The sequence below is a fragment of the Thermobia domestica genome, chromosome 11 (assembly GCF_964235325.1).
Source record: "Thermobia domestica chromosome 11, izTheDome1.hap1.1, whole genome shotgun sequence".
NCBI classification, from domain to species: domain Eukaryota; kingdom Metazoa; phylum Arthropoda; class Insecta; order Zygentoma; family Lepismatidae; genus Thermobia; species Thermobia domestica.
The window spans coordinates 189,845,061-189,869,751 of NC_137464.1; the positions used below are offsets into that span (position 1 = coordinate 189,845,061).

A 24,691-nucleotide genomic window follows, 5' to 3' on the forward strand; every position below is an offset into this window, starting at 1 on the left:
CAACTTTTGCTTCGTGAGACACGAGACTAATAGTTCTGTAGTACACGCATCTCTCCAGATTCGATTTCTTAGCCAGCGGTATCACTATCATCTTCAAGAAAATTTCTGGCCATTGTTCTGTTTTATATATTCATTACAGAATCGGAACAACTCTCTCTTGCCCTTCTCATGTATTTTTTAATGAATTCTATTGGCAAATTATCTGTTCCGGTTGCCTTTTCATTCAACATCTCGGATGATATAGTTCTTTAAACTCGTCTCGAAATATAGTAAACCCTTTGTCATTCTCATTCTTCAACATCATGGTTACGCGGACTACCCTTACTTTTATGTAAGTTCTCAATATATTGTTTTAATCTTCTTAAGACTTCGTTTCTTTCGCTCACTACTTTTCCACTGTTATTTTTTACTTTCGTATGTAATACCCGCTTGTTACGTCCGAATTTTTGTAGATTTCACCTTCTTGAACATGTCTATTTTTCATCTTTTCTAATTTATCTATGTTCCCACATTTACTTCTTTCTTTCTTTTTCGTTCTTTCTTTCTTTCTTTTTGTCTTGTGTCTATTTCCCTTGTACTTGGTAATTTCCTGTAGATTTGTTTGACTTACTCTGTATCATCATGATTCCAATCCTTCTTTTCTATTTTTTACAGCTTCTATTCTGTAACCCATAGCTATAGTAGTAACCCATAGTAGCCTCATATATGCAAAGTTTAAAACGCTCCCACCATTTGTTTATACGTACATCTATCCTTTCTGCATTTTAGTATTTTTCTTCGAATTTTCGTAACAAGCGATTTCTTAGATCTCCATTTTTCAACTTGTCAAATCTTCAACTTCTTGCACCTTTTTCTTCTTTTGGATATATTTCACAGTTTGATATCCACTACCGCCAACACAAGATTACGATCAGAGAAAGTGTCTGCACAGGAAGCTATTCCGTCATCCTTGTGTTCTTTAGGGTATTCCGTCATCTTTCCGAAATCAGAATATAATATATTTGTATCTCTGGCCATTTATTGAGGATTTTCAAGTATATTTTCTCTTCTTGCGCTGGTTGAGCAAAGTGTTTCCAAAACCTACAACTAAGAATATAGAATTTTAGGAAAGCTTCTCTTTCTATTTTATGAACTAAGGAAATCGACATACACAAAACTTAAAATATTACAGACAAAAACAGGTCCCAAACCAAAATAAAAATCAATTCGCAATACTATTTAGTAAGTAATATCTTACTTTAAATATTTCTATACTGGTTCCATAGTCTCCAATTTTTACACTGAGATCAGGAGTAACTAGACAGTTCCGTGCTGCCAAATCCCTGAAAAGATACAAGAAAAAAAAATTAAAAAATTGGAATTTATGTACTGAAATCATTCATTATTCGTACAACTTTGTTAAATCAAGCAAATTTATTCAAGCTATAAAATAAAAAATAAATGCATGATTTCATTTACATTGTTAAAGATATAATTAACTTAGTTCACATATTTCGTGACGCCAAATAACCACTAAACCTTCAAGGATTTTTTTTTTTATTTTGTTTTTACTTGTATAATGTACGTAGTTCCAAATTATAAACAAATTAAGGATAAATTAATGATCTCCTGCCTTCCTTAAGTTACGTCTATACATCATTTTAGATCACTCACATACAAAAGCGACTGGACACCCTGCCGTGTGCGTTTTTAGTTAATGGGTCCCAGATTCGATTTTCGGCGGAAGACCTTAAACAAGAACTCATTTAAGAGGTTTAGATACCACCTTAAATTGTGATATCACCCTTACATAGCCTCGATGCTGAAAAGGAACGCTAAATTCCAAGCAACTAATGAATCACAAGTGAATGAAATGAAATGTAATTTCTAGTTTTACGTTTTATTTTCTTTAGACTAACTGAGACGGATAATGAATGAATGTAAATGATTACGATAGAATTGATGGAACATGGGATGTTACGGAAAACCCAGGGACACGATGATATCACCAACTCACTTGACTTGGGATTGAACAAGGTACCCTTCGCACTAGAAGTGAACGCTCTATTACTAAGCCACTGTGCCTCTATGCGCAAAACTATTAGCGATCTGGGCAAAAGACTTAACGTAAAAGCAGATCTTGGTATCAATTTCAGCCACGAACCCTCATTAACATGAATTCATCACGTTCTGAAGAACAACTTGTGGAAAGAACATAGGAATAATAAATAAGCTGGACAGACGTAAGATGTTCCAAAAGGTCTGCTGTTGTCGAATTATTAACACTGTTAAAACTAGCTCGCGAAATTCACCCCTGAAATCTTCCATTCATAATATTGCCTTTGTTTTGACTTCTTTAACATATTGTATAAAAGATAACGAAAGTAGTTCAGAGTTTTATTTTTAGATGTCAATACTGTCTAGCAATATTCTTCATTAAATTAAATTTATTTACAGCTACTCGTCACGAACTTAGTATAAGGAAATACGCCTAAAATATTTCTGATAAGCAGTATTTCACTTTTGGGAGCAGTATCATATTACATATTTGAACAATATACATTCACAATTTCAATAAGGAACAGAAAAGAACAATTTCAGTACAAAAGAAACACTTACGTGTGAACAAAACCTTTTTCATGCATATGTTGCAGTCCAGCTGCAATATTATGCGCCATTAACAAAGTAACTCCCTGTTGACTTAAGGCCTCTGCAGTAGGTATATTTTGTGTTAAGAATGTCTTCAAGTCGCCCTGAAAAACAAATAGCAATGATTATCATTTCTTAATCACTGACTGCAAAACACAATTAATAGAAAGTTAGCACCAAAACAAAAACAAAAACAAAAAAAAGGAAGAAAAAAGAATAAAAGAAAAGAAAGGAAATCGTTATTTCTAGCATTAGATGCCACTATTAGTTTAGCTTATAACTCTCACGGGCTGACAAACAAAACTTTAACCTTTGTTTCTGAAGGTTTGCTTTTGTGCTATCTAAGCGCTAACTAACAGGTATAAAATAAGGTATACAATGAAGTTGCTGAACACATCTTATATACTTAAATAGAGGAATATTACTCACTAATTATGCCTTGCAATTTCTCGAAAATGATAAGTCATTTCAGCAATAGAATGCTGTCACCGTCAAGTCATACTTTGTGGTCAATTTAAGACTAGAAAAATTTTATCACATCTTCATGTGTGACAAGACACTGATCAGCAAACTTTCTATACATTTACAGTTTCGAGCCTATTTAATTTTTAAAATTCGGAACTCGAAAGGTTGTTTTTATACATTTCTTTGCCCTTTAACTGGTTATTCCAACAGATGAATAGTACGAGACTTACATAAAAACCAATACAACCATGTTTTGAAAACAACACACTAAATTTTCGTTAACACTGAGCTGTCGCCAACTTTTAAGTAACGGCTGCCAAGTCTTACAACTTTGATTCTGAATTACGAAAATTTAGTCTATTGTTTTTAAAACGTGGTTTTATGGATTTTTAGAAATGGATTTTGTAGTTATTTACTAATCTAACTGTTCTAGTGACCTTTTTCCAGTTAAAGCGGAAGAGAAGTTTATAAAAAAACAGCTGGCGTTCTTCCAAAATTTAAAGGTTATATAGGTTCAAAACTACAAATGAACAAGAAGTTTAAGTAGTATCTGTCACATATGAATCTGATTTCATTTTGAACTTAGTGTACCTTTCAGCAGCGAGGATGGGATCTGAACCACATGAGCTCCTGCCGGGAATCGAAGCCGGGTCTTTCGCGCCAAAGACGCGTATGTTAACCGCTTAGCCACGAGGGAACTCTGTGTTACATGTTACATATGAAGATCTGGTTCAGTTCTTTTAGACTTTTAACTGCCAAGTGTTGTCTTATAATAGTATCAATCTACTGCCAAAATGATCACCATTTTTGAGAAATCAGATAAATCATTAGTAAGTAGATTCCACTAATTATATAATGATTTTTAAACGACATGATTTTAGTCAGAAACGAACTAAACTTCTTTTCGTGTTCTACATTATCGATAAAATTGGGGGTACCTCCTCTCCCCCAAAAATGCACCCAACTGATAAACTTAAAACGTGCTCCTCGCAATTTTAAGACAAATTACATTACGTTTTTTTCCCCTAACCTTTCCATATACTTTTCGATAAAATCATGTCAGTTAAAATATATTTTTTGCAGTAACTGAAATAAAAACTTTCACAAATTAGGTAATATGAAATACAAAATAAGTATCTGCAACAACTAAATTGTTTCTGACTATTGAAAGCACAAAATGTTCTTGTTACTATGGCATTGACTGGCACCACTTGTATGACATTGACTGGCACCACTTGTAATACATACAGAATTGACAAATCTGTATCTCTTATCACTATAATTCAAATATATTCATTCACAAAGAACATTCTTCATTTTTCTTGTGAGTGAGTATGTTCCTCAGAGATTAGTAGAACTTATCACTGTACCTTTAGATATACTCGATAAAGCATTTCATACTGATAAGAGATTTTAAAAAGTAAGCTGAAAATTCTTTAGAATTCAAACTTAACATATATGTAGTACATAATACTAACACTTGGACATGCTTCCAGAAGAACGAGGAATGGATCCGTCTCCAGACAACGCCCAAGCATTTTTAAAATGTTGGGGTGTCGAAGGTCTCGGTAATGTTTCACCTCATGCAAGAAATACATTTGGTCTGTTGGTGTGGCATCTTCATGAAGGATCTTTACTACTACTTTGGTTGTTATTTCTCTATTCACTATTCCCTGTGCTTCTCCTTCCACAACCTATAAATAAAGATATTTATTTATCCATAAATATTACACTCTTTGTTATATAGTATACACACGGTAAACTGGCACTAAAATGATAATTCGAACGTAATCGGGCTTGGAATAAAATTTTAAAAACTCAGGAAAATATACAATGAGAATATTTTAACACGTGCATTATTATTTCTTAGAATCGAACATTAAGAAGAGATCACACTGAAGACAGTCGTCTAGACTTCAAAAATACAAAATATCCTTAAAAGTTACAAGAAAATAATCTTCATGAAAAAAAAAAAAAAAAGAAAAGAAAAAGAAAAAAATCTGAAAGCGTGTTGCCAGAGTTTCGAATCGTTATAATCACAATTCTGGTTTAGCAGCGATCTGATATGTACAAAACATAACGAAACAAAATAATCGTATACTATTTATATCTAATTCCTATTTCAGAAACAAATTACGTCATGGACACAGAACACAGATTTCAAAATACGCAAGGCTCAAAGCCAATGACTTGTTTACTTTTTAATAAATACTACACACCTGACCCAAGACTTATTTATTATTTTTCACCTATTAATCTTCATATTTGTTTCGTCCCTCCTAAATACGAACGGAATGAAAAATAAGTAAATTAACTACGATTGCTACACAAAATATCAAAACCTAGACTATATTTAGGTTGGTAAATCCTAAAAGATGCGTATTTGAATTATCGAATGTCAGTCGGTGATACTATTAAACTTTATTTTATTCCTGACACTTAATGTAATCACTTAAATAGCTTACCTTTCCAAACCACCCACTACCTATTTCCCTCACATATTGCAACTGACTCCTTGGAAAATTGGCATGAGGATCATCTACAAAGGAAACGAAACAATAAATTTAAAATGTTGTTTAAAGCGTTAGCAAAATGTCAATTGAAATAATACATCTAAAATAAATATATATTCACTTTATTTCAATATTATAAAAATTATATACAAATAAAAGTTTGTGCATATAGCAATTCTTCCTTACGCTGTAACGGTTCGCAACATCTTATATCTATCGGTTTACATATCATACTTATGTCTTTCAAGTTATACGTAATAAATCATTTTCAAGGATACTAGAGTAAACTGTCGATAACTTTACAGCTGTCACATTTTGGAGAGATCTGCAAATGGGAACAAAGAACAACATTCCATTATTATTATTATTATTATTATTATTATTATTATTATTATTATTATTATTATTATTATATTATTATATTATTATTATTATTATTATTATTATTATTATTATTATTATTATTATTATTATTATTATTATTATTATTATTATTATTATTATTATTATTGGCATTTACGCATTATATAAATTCACGTAACAGTAAATTAATGAAGATCTTTTCTTCTTTCGTGGTAAGAGATATCTTCAGTTTAATGTGTCTCAATTATGATCTAAGCACATCATCATAGGTATCTGCATGACCAACAAGTCACTTGCCCCAAAGTGAAAAATTTCCATGTACTATGGCCTTCAATTAACCTCTTCGTCTTGATGGAGCAATTTTCTATTTTAATACCGTCCATTAACTAGTCTCCCTAACCCCTCCATCTTTTTTTTAGTCCATCGTACCTTCCACCATGCTTTCATAATAAATATCCTTCTCAGCCAATGTTTCAACCAGTTTCTCTTCCTCTCTTTAATTACATCTAATATTAGGTACGTACGAATGAAAAGTCCATTTTGACGTCTAGTTGTTAACTCACCTCAGAAACCCAACATTGAGATTGATTAAAGTCATGTCTTTAACGTCACAAACTCTGTACATGTTCAGCAAACAGGCTGGGGTACCCAGACGGTCAGAAGACAGTACATTAATGAACAGAATTGTATGACAGCGCACTCTGGAGAACACAAATTTGTGAGCAATTTTTCTTTAATTTCAAAGTGGGATGGATATCTGCACAGTAAGCCACAAAAAATACTCACAATGTATTTGCAACAGGAATGCAAATAAATGCACCATTCGTCGTTGACTTGATAAATTTCGTTCCGGTGGCACTTCACTGCAAAACGAGCACCGTGGGCAACATGGCATGTTCAGATGAGCTCCTAAGGAAAACCGTGGAAGCAGACACTCCGAAAAGTGTTCGTGACATTGCAGACGTGATAGGCATACACCATACCACTTTCATTCGGGGCTCCGTGCAATAGTTGAGGTGAAAAGGTTGGACCTTGGATGCCACATGAGCCGGTCAAGAGGAATAGCAGTCTGGTTCTCTGAGTGTTTTAAACTTGGAAGATATCCTGCATCGAACTATCTCTTCTGATGAAACTGATTTCCTATGACAATAATAAATGATCAGGACAGTGGTTGTCATGATTGACATCCAGAATAGCATCCCGAACTCTCTTCTACTCGATCCATCTTGTCTTTCTCCGTCGAGACAAAACCATCGCTGTGGATCGCTATAGTACTGAACTACATGAAACCCAACTCAAATTTGTCCACAGTATCCACTAATGGGCAACAGACATGGCGTCCTCATGTTTCACGACAATTCATGTCCGCATATCGCTCACAGAATGATGCAAACTCTCCAGGAGATACTGTATGGGACTCTTTCTTCACTCATAGTATTCTCCTGAAGTATTTCCCTCTGACTTCTTCCGACATTTCGATCACTCTTTGGAAGGAAAGACCTTTCTGGCGATTAGGCGTTGCAACATGTGGCTGAGAACTTCTTCGCATTGCAGACTCTAGACTTCTTTCACCACGGAATCCAATCATTGTCTGAACAACGGCAAAGGTTTATGACTGCAAACGGTGACTATTTTGATTGTCCATATACTGTTTTTTTATTATTTCTTTCTTTGAAAATGATGCATCTGAGGCGGACATTTCATTTGCAATAAACTAATATTGTTCTTTTCTCCCCTTCCTCATTCCTTTTCTGTTCGATCCCAGCTAGCTTCTCCATTTTTCTCCACATCCACATTTCAAAAGCCTGTAATTTTTCGTCGCTTAAGCTTAGTGTCCATGTTTCTGCCCGATAAAGTTCAATATTTCACATGAAAATTTTATGAGTTTTTCTTAAATCTTTTTTTAATGATCTACTAGACACACTTTTCTTCTTCCTATATACTTTCTTCGACATTTTCATCCTTTATTTTATTTCAGGCTCCCGGTAATCAACTACCCACGTACTAACGCTAATGTTCTTCTGTCTCCCCTCCTATTTCTATATTTGATTACGCCCGCTTCGAATCCGCACTGTTTTTGTATGTCTAACATTTATTTTCATCCAATATTCTCCGCAAATTTTCCTCAAATTTCTCTAATATTTTATTAACTTTCTTTTCAGATTGCGCAATAAGTACCATATCATCTACAAGCTGTATACACCTAATTTTTCAACCTCCTACCGAAATCATCATCTCCTCACCCTCTCGGTTAGATTACAGTATATCTCGGTTCGATTACTTAGCCAACGGTATCACTGTCATCTTCAGAATTTTTTAAAGGCATTTACCAGTTTCATATATATATTTCAGTACAGAGTTCGGACTCTTTTCTTGCCTTTATCCTCGATATTCTTAATGAAATCGGTTTGTATATTATCTTTACGAAAGACTCATTTAAGACAATTAAAGACCGGGGAATGAAATCTCATGAGCGCTCCTCCACAATAACCATTTTTGTGAGAAGATATATTTTCCAATGTTCCAAATATTCAGAGATTAACTAAAGTTGTTTTTGTGAGAAGAAATAACTTTCAGTAAAGTGTTTTTTTCATTTTAAGAAAGCAGTAAATTTTACAAAATATAAGAATCAAAACAATGCCCAAGTTGTAACTCAATAGTAACAAAACAGATTATTTGGTTGATTTCCAACAAAAAAAAAAAAAAAAAAAAAAGAGTTTTATACAAAACACAGAAGTTTTACCCAATTATAATGTTATTTTCTTCAGTCATTCAGGCCACGCATTTTAATTAAAATATCTATTGGAGCTTTCCTGGTGACGTATTGCAAACAGGTCTTCTCGGGCTGCAGCCACGTAAATAGTGTTGTATCTTGCAACGTTTCGAGGGTTGACATCGTCCTGAACTTCAGGAGAATATGATGGGGCAATAGAGTGTATGTAATATATACCTCATGTATGTGTGATTGAACTCTTCTGATTGGTGGCTTAAATGACGGCTTCTGATTGGTGCTTGAAATGGCGGGATATGATTGGTGTTCGTGTTTGACTTAGTTGGAATCCTGTGTCTCTGTTAAGGTTCGTTTTTTCTTGTATGATTGCAACAGCTTCTTTTACCCTTCTGTCCCAAACTCTTGAGCATTTTGCTATTATTTTAGTATCTGTGAAAAAAATCTTATGTTTCTGTTTGATGCTGTGCTCGGCTAGCCCAGATTTTTCTGGTTGGTTTAGTATGATATAACTGCTGTCTTCTTTGCATCTGGCTTCAATGGTTCGTCCTGTTTGTCCAATATATGATTTACCATATTCACACGGAATGCGATAAACCCCAGGGGTTCGAAAGCCCAGACTGTACCTAGCGAATAGTCTGCTAAGCTTTCCAGAAGTGTTGCCGGTGTATGGGCAGATTATGTTCTTCCGTTCTTCATTTATTGTTTCATCTGTGCTTTTGTCCTTGTCAGTGTCCTTTGCACAGGTCCTTTTCAGGGCCATATTTATATCTCTCATTGAGCATCCATTCTGGAGCATGGTGGTGCGAAGGCGATCACAGACATAAGACCTGTTAACAAATTTTATTTGTTTATAGAAAACTCCTTACATGTTATTTGGGATCATATTTAATGACAATTATAACTTTAAATGAAATATTTCATTTAGCTACTTTTCTCAACTTCAAATATTTGTTTCATTGAACAAATATATATTAAGTATTTCTCGCGTTGTCTGACACGAGGTTTTCACTGTGTAATTATATTCCACTCACTGCGTTGCAAAATTCGATTTATCTTACCATCTGTCTGAATTTACCGTATATACATTCCTTATTTCCAGCCTTCATATTTTAAGCTATGATTGCCCCTTAGTTTACTGATTTTCCTTTAGTTTTCTATTTTACTTTTTCTCACTGCAAATTAAAAAGTTGTCAATTATTGCCTTGTTTGAAAGAGAGTGTCAAACTGCAATTACTCATTTGGTAAGTCTCGGCAAATCGTATGTAACATGATCATGGACTTTAAAGAGCTTGGCCATAAATGTGATCGTAAATGAAGGAGAAAAAGTACCCACCATCATCATGCCCAGTAGTCGCTGGATGCCCAATCGCGGAACTGCATGCAATAAAAATTAATGATTAATACCAGTATTACTTCGCGACACATTTGTTTCATTTAATAATAATAATAATAATAATAATAATAATAATAATAATAATAATAATAATAATAATAATAATAATAATAATAATAATAATAATAATTTAATAGTATAAAACTAAATTTATATAAAGTAATGACTATGTAGTAATTAGCATTGCTGCTAGCACTGGAAGCGTTGACTGGTACAGTCTGTCTCAAAGTTGATTTTAACTAAATATTATTAAAATTTAAAATTTCGTGACACGTTCATCTGGAATCCCTGTTCTGTACGACAAATAGCTCGTGAAACGGAAATTAGCAACAAATAGTGTGGCGAACAACCATAGGGAAACTTGTAGGCTACAAAAGTCGTGCAAGCTTTAGAAAGCCTAGTGCCTCATCGAAGAAAACCATGAGAGTCCGAAAAGACTTCATGTACTCCTACTTCGCATTCCAGGTGTGTGAAAGAATGCGTTCTTGATTACTGAATAATAGGCAATTACGAAGAGGGTGGCCAACACCAGCATCTTCGGCCGACCACAGTCTGCAGTCCGACGTAGTACGGAGAGTTATTTTTGCTGACAAAACACAGATAGTTTTAGTGAAAATATCAAAATGAACGAAGTAGACCGACGTTATAATCTGGAGTTTGCTGTACTTCTGTGGATACAGCAGCACTTCGGCAATCAGCAACAGATATTTAAAGACAACTTTGCTTGGGATTCCAAAGGAAAACAATCCGACAGTATAGCTTGAAACTTTTTATTATTTTTTAAAGATTTCATCACATCCGAAGAATCAAAATCCGATGGTCTACAACATGAATCCTATTTCGGAGACCAGAGTTTGTGCGAAAAGTGTCACAAGTTTGGGGTAACTGAAAAATCTCTGCATCAGGAAGAATGCAAAATTGTCATTGAAAAGCTGCAGCGCGCGGTCGAAGATTTTACCAAGCGTTTAAAGCTCTGCATTAAAAACAAAGGCAGTCCTTTTGAATCCCATTTATTACACTACTCCTAAGACAATTCTATTAGACAGTCTACTATTCTTATAAGCATTCTGCTCTAGTTTTTACTTAAGTTTCTAGTAACAAAAAATGATGCCAACCTAATTTTGCCGCACCATATAATTTATTACTTATGACTTCAGGAGTTATCTGTCGATAAGCAATTTAACATTTTTATCTTCTTTGTAAATGGCAAACAGACGTGATATCATTTTATCCTTTTACAAACTGAGAAAAATCAAATGAATTTTTTAGTTTAATCTTTCTACGTACTTTTAAAATTTAAATGATCTGTGAGATGCAGCGTAGAGATTTAAATACCCACTGCGGAATTGCCATCAGGCAAGGGAAGTAACCACTTGACGGGTTAATGTCCGCGATTTCACTATAGCTGTAGCAAAACGAGATAATATCGACAATCAAAGAAAAAAATACAGTAGCCTTTTAAATGCATAGATGTAAAGGTTCATAGCAACAACATATGGATAGGAACAAGGCAGACTATTCTAAATACATATATGAACGACAGAGTAGACCACTGGTACGAAAATTACGAAAATTAGTGGAAAAGTACGAAAATTAGTTTGGCAGATTAAAAATCATACTATTACCAGTAATTCCGTATACATAACTCAATTTTGTAGAAATTTTACTTGGTCTAGTCTGCTTTGCTACTACTTCACTTATATTCGTGAATTAACTTTTTGCTAACAGTGGAACCAACAACTTTTTAATGAATATTATCCAAATCACAGCTGAAAGTATCTGTTCATTTATTAATATTTATTTTTTCTTGAATTTAAATATAAGTGTTGTTTTTATATAATATATACACAAAGATTAAAACTTAATAGCGGTAACTATTTGCTTACAGGTAATACAAAATAGATACCTCTGTGAATCTTTTACTGTACCCGCGCCAACCAGAAGTCCTTCAGTGATGTATACAACTTTCGTTAGTAATGTGGAAATTGTTTTGTAGTATATCTACAGCGGTATCTGTCTTGTTGATTATTCCAATGAAATCTTTGGAACAGTTTGAAAACTAATGACGAAGTAGTGTTTTCACCTTAGGAATCAAATCATAGTCAATAGGGGTTTAAGGTCGTGTAATAACGTGTATCGTAAAGTATGTTTCCCAGCCTCATAGAGCGAACAAATTAGCCACAAGCTGCATACATGCTCCCGAGAATTGTCCTGCAAAATGATAGGAAGATTCTACATGAACTGTCATAGTTTCTTTAGCCACCTGATTGAGTTTTTCTTCATGGAAATCAATACTGAAACCGGAAATAACAGTACATTTCATCAACTTCTGTTTTCTGTAGTGTTGTGAGGTGACTATGCTTTCTTGAGACGCCGAATTGATTGAAAAAAAAAAAAAAAAAAAAACGCTTGTTACTATCTATTATCGTTTTTGTTCTAAAATGTTGTAACCGTAAACAGTTACTACAAACCACTTCCAGTTTCAATACAGGATTAACAAAGGAGATGGAATCTATTTTTGGGACGGAGAATTGTCTGCAAAAAAACAGCTTATCAATATATTTGACTGATTTTGCTCTATGAAAATCAGTATTGAAACCAGTAGTAGTAAATTCCCAACCACTTCCGGTTTCGGAAGAGTGTTGTGGGTTGTGACGATATTGTTTCTTGAGACGTTGGATCTGTTACAGAACACTGGTTTTCCTTGTTACCGTTTTTGTTCTAGGGCGATAAACGTAAATAGGTAATTTGAGCCACTTCAAGTTTGAATAGAGGGTTACCGAGGGAGATAGAATCTATTCCTGGAACGCCGAATAGAGAGCAAAAAGCCGCTTCTCGATATATTTTACCATTTTTGCTCTGATACCTGTCGACTGACTGATAGACGTACATAACTGTTCTATAGGACTCCCGATACTTATGCATAGCATAGTTTCGCAATCTGTAACTCTGAAACGCGTGTCTAATTATTTTACATGAGAAGACGATACACCAAATTTCATGTTTAACATTCAGAATTTCGGAGATGTGGACATTTTAATATATTAATTGCCACCCCTATAACCCCCTTCCAAAAATCTTTCCCTAGTGGTATCTTACGTCACAAATCCTATGCAGAGTCTAAATTTCACGTTTATAGCTTAAGCGGTTTGGTATGGTTGCTGATTAGTCACTCACTCACTTAGGATTTCTTATCTTATACATAGAGATAACTACTGTCCCTCCTAGTCCTTTTTTAGCCCTTATCCGGGCAACCGGGGTCTCCCAGGCCCAGTAGCTTCTTTTTTCTAAAATTTCTCAATAACCATACATATTTCGAAGACATAAAATACTGAATTCTTCTATCTTTCATCGAAGTTAAAATCATGAACATATAGAGTTGGTAAAGCTATTTTTTTTTTTTTTTTTTTAATTTGAAAATCTTTTCCTGACGTAACCGGGCAACCGGGCCCTAGGAGGCCCCGTATAACTTTAGTGAAATTCCTGTCAAATATTAGATCAAATTGTCACATAATTATATATTGAACACGTGACTATTGTAACCTTTAGTCGGAACAGTATGCGGCAGCAGACATTGAATTTTGAGTGTTCTGCACTTAAAATATATATTGGGCCTGACAGACCCCGGTTGCCCGTTTACGTTACAAAAATGTCTGGACCGGATTTGCTATTCTGCTTGGTCGGCTTACAAAAGCGTGACACGAAGTTTCGCTACTTGACAAAAATAATAGGGATGGCCACAAAGTTCCGGCGGAACCGGTTCCGCGAGGAACCGGTTCTCGGAGATCCGATTTTCAGAACCGGTTCCGGACCTGGATCCGAAAACCCGGTTCCAGAACCGGATCTTAGGAACCGGTTCCAGATCTGGATCTGAAAACCCGGTTCCAGAACCGGATCTTAAGAACCGGTTCCAGATCTGGATCTGAAAACCCGGTTCCAGAACCGGATCTTAGGAACCGGTTCCAGATCTGGATCTGAAAACCCGGTTCCAGAACCGGATCTTAGGGACCGGTTCCAGACCTGGATCCGAAAGCCTCCAAAGACCCGTAAAGGAGGCACAAAGTTCACCTTCAAAAATAATGCAAAGAGGACCATGCGCTTGTGCCTTCCCCGCCCAGACCCGCTTGTGCCCCCAGAAAAAAAATTGGTCCACCAGTGGGTGTTTAGCCAAATGAGTTGGCCAGTTTGCCTGTTTAGCCAATGAGTTTGCCAGTTACCCAGTTTATTTAGCCAAATGAGACAAGCTGCCGCCGTCTGGGAGCCTGCCTGTCGCTTCCACCATTTCATCTAGCATACTGTTCACAGCTTGCCAGCAGCTCGCGTTTAGGTAGGGATGGTAACAAAGTTTCGGTTCCAGCGGAACCGGTTCCGCGAGGAACCGGTTGTTTTCAGAACCGGTTCCAGACCTGGATCCGAAGAACCGGTTCTAGACCTGGATCCGAAGAACCGGTTCTAGACCTGGATCCGAAGAACCGGTTCCAGACCTGGATCCGAAAAACCGGTTCCGGAACCGGATCTTCTAGAACCGGATCCGTTCAGACCCGAAAACCGGTTCCACCAAGAACCGGCTCTGGCCATCCCTAAAAAATATATACCGGTACATTCTAGACTAGTCTGAACAGTAAGTGACAATAGGCATTGATTTTGTGTATTTTGCACTTAAAATATATACTGGGCCTCACAGGCCCCGGTTGCCCGTTTACGTTACAAAAATGTCTTGCCCGGATAAGGGTTAAATCGTAACAACACACGCCCTTCTCCGAAACTGCTCAAGGTACCACTCACTAGCTTTTTCTTTTCTCCCATTGCAAAATTAGATGACGCTACCATCTAATCCTTCCTTATGCTACTACCGTTGCAGTGTGTTTGTAGCTCTTATAGAGGTCGTATAAATAATTGTTTATTCTGGCTTGCCGTCTAGAGACGGGCGTGTGTTGTAACGTAATCGATGTTGTCCCTGGTCCTTCGCGTGCTGTGCGTGAGCCCAAACGATTAATCTTTTCGGAATGTTGCTGCCCAGTGGTTGGAGGAGGAAGAAGGAATGATGAAGATTTGACAGCTGATGAAAACTTTGATTTAGAATCGGACCATGATACAAATACCATGATCGGACTATGAGTGTTCTATTAATTTTTGCCAACATTGTACAAAGTAAAAAGTGAAAAAACACAAAACAACTTGGTGTTTTTGTTTTAAGAACATAAATTAATCTTGATCACAATGGAAATGGAATAGATATTGTCTTTGGTAAAGTTTATAGTAACTCAAAAACTGAAATTTATAGCAGTTTAATTTTCCATTTAAAAGTATTACTTTTTAGGTACCCTGTATTTTTCTTAAAATATTTACCTTTTTATAAGTTTGTGTATTTTTTATAAAAAGGGCCTTTTTTTTAAATGTGCATCATGTTGTTTCTGTGGACTCAAGTAAAAGTGCTTGTTTCAATACTAATACAGTACTATCAAAATATGCAAAAGTTTTCGTCAATGTATTTTGTATTTGTAGTAGTTCTCATGTAACGAATTTTGTAACGGCTATTTGCATTTATTTTGTTAAGAAAATATGGGCAGAGAATAAAAATGCACAATCTTTATTTTTCAGTACAGACATTGCTTAACAACTGTAAATTTCAGAGGGAGTCTCACAGACGGGCCTGTGTTGTTGTCATGTCAAAAATTCTGGCGTATGTTGTTACGGGTTAAAACAATTTTTGAATTTCATTTTTTTTTTTTTTTTTTTTTTTTTTAATGAAGTTTGTGTCTGTAATGATACCAAGAACTTCTGATCGCAAAATTACATATAAAGAGAAATAATACAAACAAGAAAATTATAAAAGACTCTTTACATATTCAGTTGTACATTTTTCCTTCTATTTCTTGTTTCACAGAAATAAAATCAAAATATTGTTCTTTTTTATCTACAAATATTGATTACTTTTATAACAATAGTCATGATTATTTCTATCAAGCATGACCTGAAAGAAAAAATCGTCCTGTTATTATAAGTCACTAGAATAATTTACGCTTGAATTAATTTAAGAGCTATTCATTCTTGAGCTGTCGGTAGGGTTGCCAACCGTCCGGTATTTTACCGAACAGTTCGGTTTTGACTTCCTTGTTCGGTGTTCGGTACGACCTCAAAACCGGACCTTAAATGTCCGGTAATTTTTCCTCTTACTAGTCCTATTCTGTATTCTATTCAGATTATTTTGGGAGTGACGAAATGAATCGTTTTCGATGAACATGGTTAAAGCACACCTTATAATTCGCTTTGATATCGATCTGTCGTGTGCGAAATTTGCTGAGAAGTTGAAGGCAGAGAAATTTACTGAACTTATTAAAACTGCTACAAGTCAACAAAGGTACCCTTTTAAGATCGCTTCTAGTACTGCTTCATAACCTTAGCTACATCTTCCAATTAAATAATGCATCCAAATACAGTAAAAGTATGTAGGCACTGTGAGACATTAATAGCCCAAGCGAAGCTGGTAATACTTATTTAACAAATGTATTTTATGCATACCCAGGGCCGGATTTCCCAATAGGCCCGGGCCTATGGGCGCAAGCTCCCAGGGGGCACACGGCCGAGAGAAAAAAAAATTTAAAAATATCTAGAAATAAAAATAATTAGCCATAACTTAACATATTTTTTGAATTGATTTTAAAAATCAGGCTAATAAAGCATTCTGATTTTGAAGTTCATTGGAACAAATAATTGTTGGTAAAGTTCACCAATCTTTCGTTAATACATTAACGGTATTTTGTTAAGCCCAGAACCAAGTAAATTCCTCAAAAAACTTGCAATGATAAAATTGCATTGTGGAATGGTGTTTAAGCAATTAACATATAGGCCTGATATATATATATTTTTTAATAAAGGTTTTTAGGAAAGTAATTTTAACCAGACTAGGGGCGGAAAAAAATACTGGGCCTAGGGGCGCCAAAATGCTAAATCCGGCCCTGTGCATACCATAATTATATTGTCAATTACATTTGCTTTTCTGTTTTAAATACGGTGTATTATTGATGATAGACTACAAAAATTACATGTGTTGCCTAAGATCAGAAGGTTAAACCTTCGAAACTCTTGTTGTGTACGCCACTGATTGGCTGTATCACAACTGTGCAGTAAAATGTGAAAGAACAGAAACAGCAGCAATTGCTTCTTTCCCCACCCCCAGAACTTGCAAAGCCTCCTAACTATACGTAATAAAACACAAACTCTCAGCTCTAATAGGCTATAAGGTAATTCGTAAATGAAACTACATACACTTAAATCAGTTGCGCCAGTATGGTGCAGCACAAATATTTTGTGATAAATGAACAGAATATATATTGTAACGCTAGTAGAACGTACATAAAAAAAAAAAAAAAACTGTATATCAATAAGAAAATCAATATTCTCCTAGAAAATAACATTCGATTTTCCAAAGTCAACTAAGGTCATTGCAATGTTCAGTCCTATTTTTTCTTTCTTTTTTAACGTATGACGTAAATGACAACTTCCAAAATGATAATTAGAAACAACGCTACTGACAATTTCAGTCGAAAATCACTCTTCGATCTTTTAACAGATTACTAAACTATACATATTTCGGCCTTCACCTGGAACGTTTAAAGACTCACAAATGAACTTCGATCCATTAGCGTCCTTCAATTACGCTCAAACGGAATTAAACTTCTTAATGTTGCTGAAAGCTATTTTAAGATTAACCTATAATTAAAACGTAAATTATAGTGTTAAAACAAATGAAATAAAGGATGTTTCCAAGGAAGCATAATAAACAGAATTATTAACGATATCTAAATATGAGTCTATGTACCACAGTGTATAACACACAAATAGGTTATTCTACTTTGGATGGTACAGTAGTGGTTTAAGCCTTATAAACTATTCGATATAACGATTACTTTGCCAATGTTTGTCATAATTACAAGTAAAAAAAAAAAAATGAGTTACCTCATCACTACTGTTCGTTACGAGATAGGTGGAAATATTTATTCATGTTGAAACCAAAAAGCACTTTTTAGAAATCTAAAACGCTACCAAGAAAACTTTTTTCTAATATATATATATATATATATATATATATGAAACCGCTTCAAATCTGGAGGCCTATTCCAGTTGTGCACGAAATATTTCATTAAAGGCGGAGCGGGGTTCAACCTCCCAAGTTCACATCATTTTAGACGTTTCTATACGCATCTCAATATGGTTAATATTTATCTTTCCATAATATCTTGCTCAAGGGGGGAGGAGTGAAACTTGGAACTCCCCTTTGCATACGTCACTATGTAGCATGTTTTCTCTCGAAGTGATGCTGAATTTTCTTAAGTCGTGTTTCGCAAGTATTAACTTATCAAACAGCTTCCTAGTCTGCTGAAGAAAATCAACTCTTTAGTTCATGGAATATATGTAAATGCATACTCTGTATTTCCTTCAAATCGTTACGTATATTTAGTGAGGGACTGTGATGGATCAGTGATAGAGGCTTCACCTCTCGTGCGTTGGGTCCCTGGTTCGATTACAGCTCTTGCCAAGTATGCTTTGCGGTGGATAAACATCATGTGGGTGTTTTTCTCAAGGTTCTCCTCTTTCCTTCCACCACTTCGTTCATCATCATTAGTCTCACTTAGCTTCGGAGCATAACCATGGGTCGACAAACTTAAAAATATATAGTCAGTGTTTACACTCAGTACTTCTGAAACCGACAATTATATTTTTTCGTAAATTACACAAAAATATGTAACTTGATTTTCTAGTAATTGTAGCTCTTAATACAAATGAAAAATTCCCGGAAACGATTTCCTTTCGGGGTTTATTCGCAAGTGTATCGTACAAGATAGGTATAGTCGCCTTCAATATAAGTCGCATGTACTAGATTTATTATCTGGAAGTCTTAGATTGGAAGTTTAATATAGGACCTACTTCCTCCACTATACAAAGATTGATTCATTTATATTGAACTGAATTCGGATGTGCCACTGCCGCGTCTCCACCACCGGTTGTGTTCGATCTGCAAGCCTGTCCGGCATTGGAGTTTTCATTGCAGGAGACTGCGTCGCAGCTGGACCACTGGTAAAACATCCCACTTCCTTTACAAAGTTTTCACGGGCCGGAGACGGCGCGGATTCGAGGATGTGAGTCCGAAAGCCAATAGTCTATTGTGCTGGCATCTAGGCTCTTGACACAGATGTCAGAGAAGGGAATTGCCGCAATTTCAGTTTCCTGTTCTATACAGCGATAGAATTCCAACGATGTTTTCGCCATGTGGTAGGATGCCTAGTTCTCGTGCAGTTAAATCTGGTTTACGTATTATCCGTACAATCCTGGGATTTCATGCTGGTACATTTGTCAGGGCATGAGTCTGGTAGTACGCAACACTGATTTTGGCCTTTCAGAGACGCAGTTTGCCCTTGTACGAGAAACTGACTACAATCATGAACCTTTTGGGGAAGCTCTGTGTGCTTTTGCCGTTGCGTGAACAGATCTGTAAGTAATTGCACGAACTTTATCACAGTATATGAGGTAAATCCACGCTTCATCAAGGGTAACAACAAATTTCCACTGATCATCCACAAGATGACGTTCACACAGGCTCCTGCAGTTTCTTTTACGCTCAGCCACACGACACGGTTTCAGGACATGCATACTGCTCCGAGCGTGAGGCATAATTCCCTGTGAATAGTGCCAGGAGCGGATTAAGGGCGGAGCCAATGGAGCCCAGGCTCCGCCCCCTTTCCCCCCAAGGCTCAGGAGGCCCCCCAAAATCCCTCTCTTTAATACAGAAATATAACAATCAACTTATTATATTATAGGCTTCAGGCCCATGTTAATTGTCTTCTCGCTCGCTACGCTCGCGGTACCTTTAGAATTAAATCATCTTCCACCAGCGTCTTCACGATACTTATTTTGTGAGGGAGTGAGCTGTTATGGACCTCTATTACAAACCAAATTATTAGCTTGTGCTGACAAATCCTTTGAAATATCTCTGTCATTACTTAAGAGCAAAACTAGGAGGCTTTCCAAATCTCCTTAACAATAAAATGTTCCTATTCAAATCAATTTGGACTCTCTGATATACTAAAAAGTCATTCCCTAACAACATGTCTTGGGAAATATTACTTAACACGCGAAAAGCATGATGAAATATTCTCCCATTAATTTTGAAACGTACAATTGCTATCTTGTTTATCAAAAAAAAAAAAAAAAAAAAATCTGAGTAATTCCTTTTATTCGCGTGCTCATATTCAATATCTTAGCCTTAGGTAAAACTAAATCCTCTCTAATTATTGAAATATGCGAAGCGAAATCTAATACAACATTCTTATCTTTAATCAAAATGGCATTAAGAACATATTATTTCGTGTAGTAATTGAGGATTTTTAGAACATGGCTCTTATTTCCTAATACAGTGTTATCTGTAAATGTACTTCCCACATTTACAGACATTACGCGTTTAAAGACTGTTTACGCAACAAACACGCGTCTTCTGTGTGAAAACCATGACCACAAAAAGGGCACATGGGATGTGTTTGTGCATGAGTCGGAAATTGTTGATAATAGTTTCCATACATAGGAGTTTAAAACTGTTAGTTCGTAACATAGGGCCCCCTTGAAATAGTCGGCTCCAGGGCTCCAAAAACTTTAATCCCCCTCCCTGAATGGTGCGACTGATTGTCGCCCGCGATATGTGGCATTTGACGGCCATTGCACATTATGTAGGGGAATTTTCGAAGGTCGTCATACGCCGAACCACATGCAATAGCGGCGGGGTCCGCTTCCTGGGATGCGGGTTTCTTATTGTTATTAAACACTGATTGTTAAATTACTGCAAAAATCGATTATATATACTTGAACCTCCATAATGAATCTCTCCCAGAATCTCTTCAGTTTCGGCGGCATCAGACTACGCTCACATACCATATTGCAAATTATATATATATAATCCAACGACCCTGTTTGGATGTGTCCCCATGAATTTCTGAAGGGCTTCGAGAGATATACAAATTCCCCTTTATCTTCTAAAACAACATTAAGGTTCTTCGCTAATCTCACCCTCACTTTTTTAAATAGAGCAACTTAAAGATAATGAAAAGTATGTAAAATATAAAAAGTGAGCCAGATGAATATCTACAAAATGCTATTATATAAACTACTAATGACCATTTCCAAATCTTTTCTTATAGACCAGAAATTTGGGTACGCAGTTCATGACATTATAATTGTTGGGCACCTAAATTTATACATTATAAATAGGATCTTGAAAACAATTATTGGTTCATATAATATCGTTTTGTAGATATTATCTGGTTTACTTTCTACATCTTTTATATTCATTTTTAAGTTATTCATTAGAATTCACAAAAAGTGGGGATGAGACTAGGGAAGAACGAAGAACCACAATCCCATTTCCTCTGCATAACAAAACCAAACGGACACTTACTGAACCAATCCTGAGCGGATAGGCCGTTATTAACGACATTGTTGAAGGTAGCAGGTCGCTTTTGTTGGACTGATGCTGATCGAGCAACCCGTGGAGGTCGAGGCTTGATGTCTGGCAATGGTTCAAAGTGGACTGCTCCATCAGAAGTATGATTGACAACTGTTCCCGAAGATGACAATAAATGGTTGTTGATTGGAGGTGGAAAAATGGTGAATTCATTGGATGTTGCAGCAGGATTAACAAAGCCACCTGTAGATACACTGTGATTCGATGTGCTATCTGTGAATTCCTGAAAGAAAAAAGGAAAATAATTAAAAACGTGTTTTTAAGTTTCACACACTACTCATGTAACAGAATGACAGACAAACTGTTTAAACATGTAAAAAGTACAAATCAAACATTAAAAGAAGTAAAATCGCTGTATCAAAACAACACGCATGTATAGAACGGATTCTTTCATATACAGAAGGTGAAATTAAAATACACACGCCAATCGGGACCTTAACTTCCTCCTGAATATTGTTACTGGGAATTAGATGCAGTTTTTTTCAATATGGCCCGTCGACAAAACATCAGAGTGCAAAGTGGAAATCTTATTCTCCACACCACAACCAAAACACTGTGGCAGTCAAAATCCAAAATAAAGCTTTTGCTCATTTTTTTTTCTCACAATAGTAAAGGCATTGTGTATAAGGAATTTGTGCCTACAAAACAGACAGTTAATTCTTCATTTTACCTTGTATTGAAGTGCAACGTATCACAAGTTTGAGGCCCACGTATCGGGGTAATGTAGTAGCGTTTGCTCCTTGGCCATGCCCCAAGTCACAAGGCAGTGATTGTGCATGGCTATTTGTTCCAAAAGGAAATTTGTGTTGTCACACACTCTCTATTCACGAGATCTAGCCCCGTGCGATTACTTTCCTATTTCCCAAACTCAAATCTGCACTTAAAGGTTCGTACTTTGATGAGGTAGCGGGGATCAAGGGAGTTAGGACAAGGGTTTTCAACAGCATTCCACAAAATGACTCCAGCAATCCTTCTACGCACTGATTGTCAGGCCGCAACGATATATGGATGTAGGAAGGTCGTACTTTGAATGATCGAATGTAAGAAATATTTTATGTTCATTTTTTTTTTCAGCTCCAGTTTCGATTTCAAATTGCTGCACTGTAATCTAATGGATGTAATATATTTTCAAGACAACCTGAAACCAAAATGAACAGAAAATTTTATGTAATATTGCTCTAAGTAATTAACATTTGAACATTTTTTTCACTGAAATATTTGACACCCTTAATTACACTGGCTTAAAACTTCTCTACTCCGATCTCATGAGAAAAATGTTAAAATATACAATAAAAACATTATTGTTCTAAAATATTGTCTGCAAAAATTTAACTCTTATTTGCTGGGCTGGCAGCTGTATAATTTTGATTTCAATGGAAGCGAATTCATTGGAGGGGTACGGTCTCGTCGTACTAACATTCTCGCTCAACTGCGTTATTTGCTTTCGCGTGATTACAGAAGCGAAAGTCTTATAGTGACACACACACAAAACGAGTTCAATTTCTCAAATATTTCGGATATATATATATATATATATATATATATGAAAACTGAGATGCTATGTTCAGTGGGACGCAGAATGACGAACTATAGTTCGAAACACTACAAGGAAATTGGAATAACATCGGAGATTATTAAAAGGAGAAAGAAAAATAAGTACCTGAAATATACTGAATTAATTTAAGACTACAGAAGAAGAAAAATGAAGGTCCAATAATCACATTTCAGAAGAAAAAAGTTTTAGCTGCCATCGTTAACCTACATGTGTCGTCTACTTGATTGAAAACGCTAGTACATCATAACTGTCAACTTCTAATAGTCTACGTCTTCCGTACAAATTACTGCAAATCAAATAAATGTAGACTTTCATCCTTATCCTCCCCGACAACCCACCTAAACGAAGACACTTACGCGCTGGGAGAGAAGGACTGTGTGCTATAGTGAAATTTAGAGCTATAATATCGGTGGTAGTTCACTGCCGGAAGGGCCACTCCTGCCGAATTGGCCTAAATGGAGTAGCCTCACGAAAAGTGTCTCGGCAGAAACTTTAGCATTAGCACTAGACGTCGTGGTCGGCAATAGGAAACCTCCTTCTGCTATCAGAGGGAAAACTAGAGTGGTGAACATATCGTCGCATGAGAACCAGAGGAACGTAACTCCATTTTTGTAGGTTTACAGGCGAGAGGACAAAAATATTATTTTCTTAGAAAGGTGTGTTTTTAATAAGATGGTAATTGAGCTACAATACAACAGATGATCGACAAGGAGAACAGATGGCGTTACATTCCATTTACATCAAGTGAGGCTTTCAAAATTATGTGCAAACATGAAGAAGGCTAAAACCGCATATTTGGAGTTACGTTCCTCTGGTTCTCATGCGACGATATGTGAAACGGTCTTTTGCAGGTTAATATATAGTTCCGGGGGTAAAATTTACTCCCACTCGGATCTCCGGGAGGGGATATCATGTAAAGAATTACTATTAGACAAGGGAATTATGAATGCTGTTCATTCTCGCTTTTGATCTACGTATAAGTAAAAATAAAATCTGACTAAAGCAAACATTTGTTGTTACTAATCTATGCATAATGTGTCTCACGAAGGCACTGGTATACCGCCGAAACTGTAATAATAAATGTTTACTTTGATTAGATTATTTATTTTTATTTGATGGAGTCATCTTTGTAAGAATCTACTCTTCAACTGCATTCTGAAGGATATGATAGAAGATACACTAAAAGGAAAGCGAAGAAAGATGATAATGCCAGCCAATATTTAATTATATATATATATATATATATATATATATATATATATATATATATATATATATATATATATATATATATATATATATATATATATATATATATATATATATATATATATATATATATATTTCTTAGTGAAAATGCAATTAGCTGAGGATCTAATGAATGAAAACTTCCCAATGTGTAGTACGTGATTTGCCAAGTAATATGAAAAACAAAAATCAATTCTCTCTTCTGACTGTACAATGCCATAAGTGGATATCGGAAAAGCAAAGCACTTTTATGCCAGTCTCTGAACACAGAATATCTCAAATT

General features: G+C 35.6%; 1 protein-coding gene across 4 annotated transcripts in view; it reads right to left on the reverse strand.

Annotated features, from left to right (window-relative positions):
* LOC145664613 (uncharacterized) overlaps positions 1-24,691 on the reverse strand; it is a 280,282-nt gene that overhangs the window by 70,428 nt on the left and 185,163 nt on the right. For all 4 annotated transcript variants that reach the window (XM_081731431.1, XM_081731428.1, XM_081731430.1 and 1 more), the window contains 5 exons: positions 21,540-21,828; positions 5,559-5,632; positions 4,572-4,787; positions 2,599-2,732; positions 1,238-1,322 (listed from right to left, as the gene is read on the reverse strand). In XM_081731431.1, the coding sequence (XP_081587557.1) occupies positions 1,238-1,322; positions 2,599-2,732; positions 4,572-4,787; positions 5,559-5,632; positions 21,540-21,828 (798 nt within the window). The remainder of the gene's footprint in view (positions 1-1,237; positions 1,323-2,598; positions 2,733-4,571; positions 4,788-5,558; positions 5,633-21,539; positions 21,829-24,691) is intronic.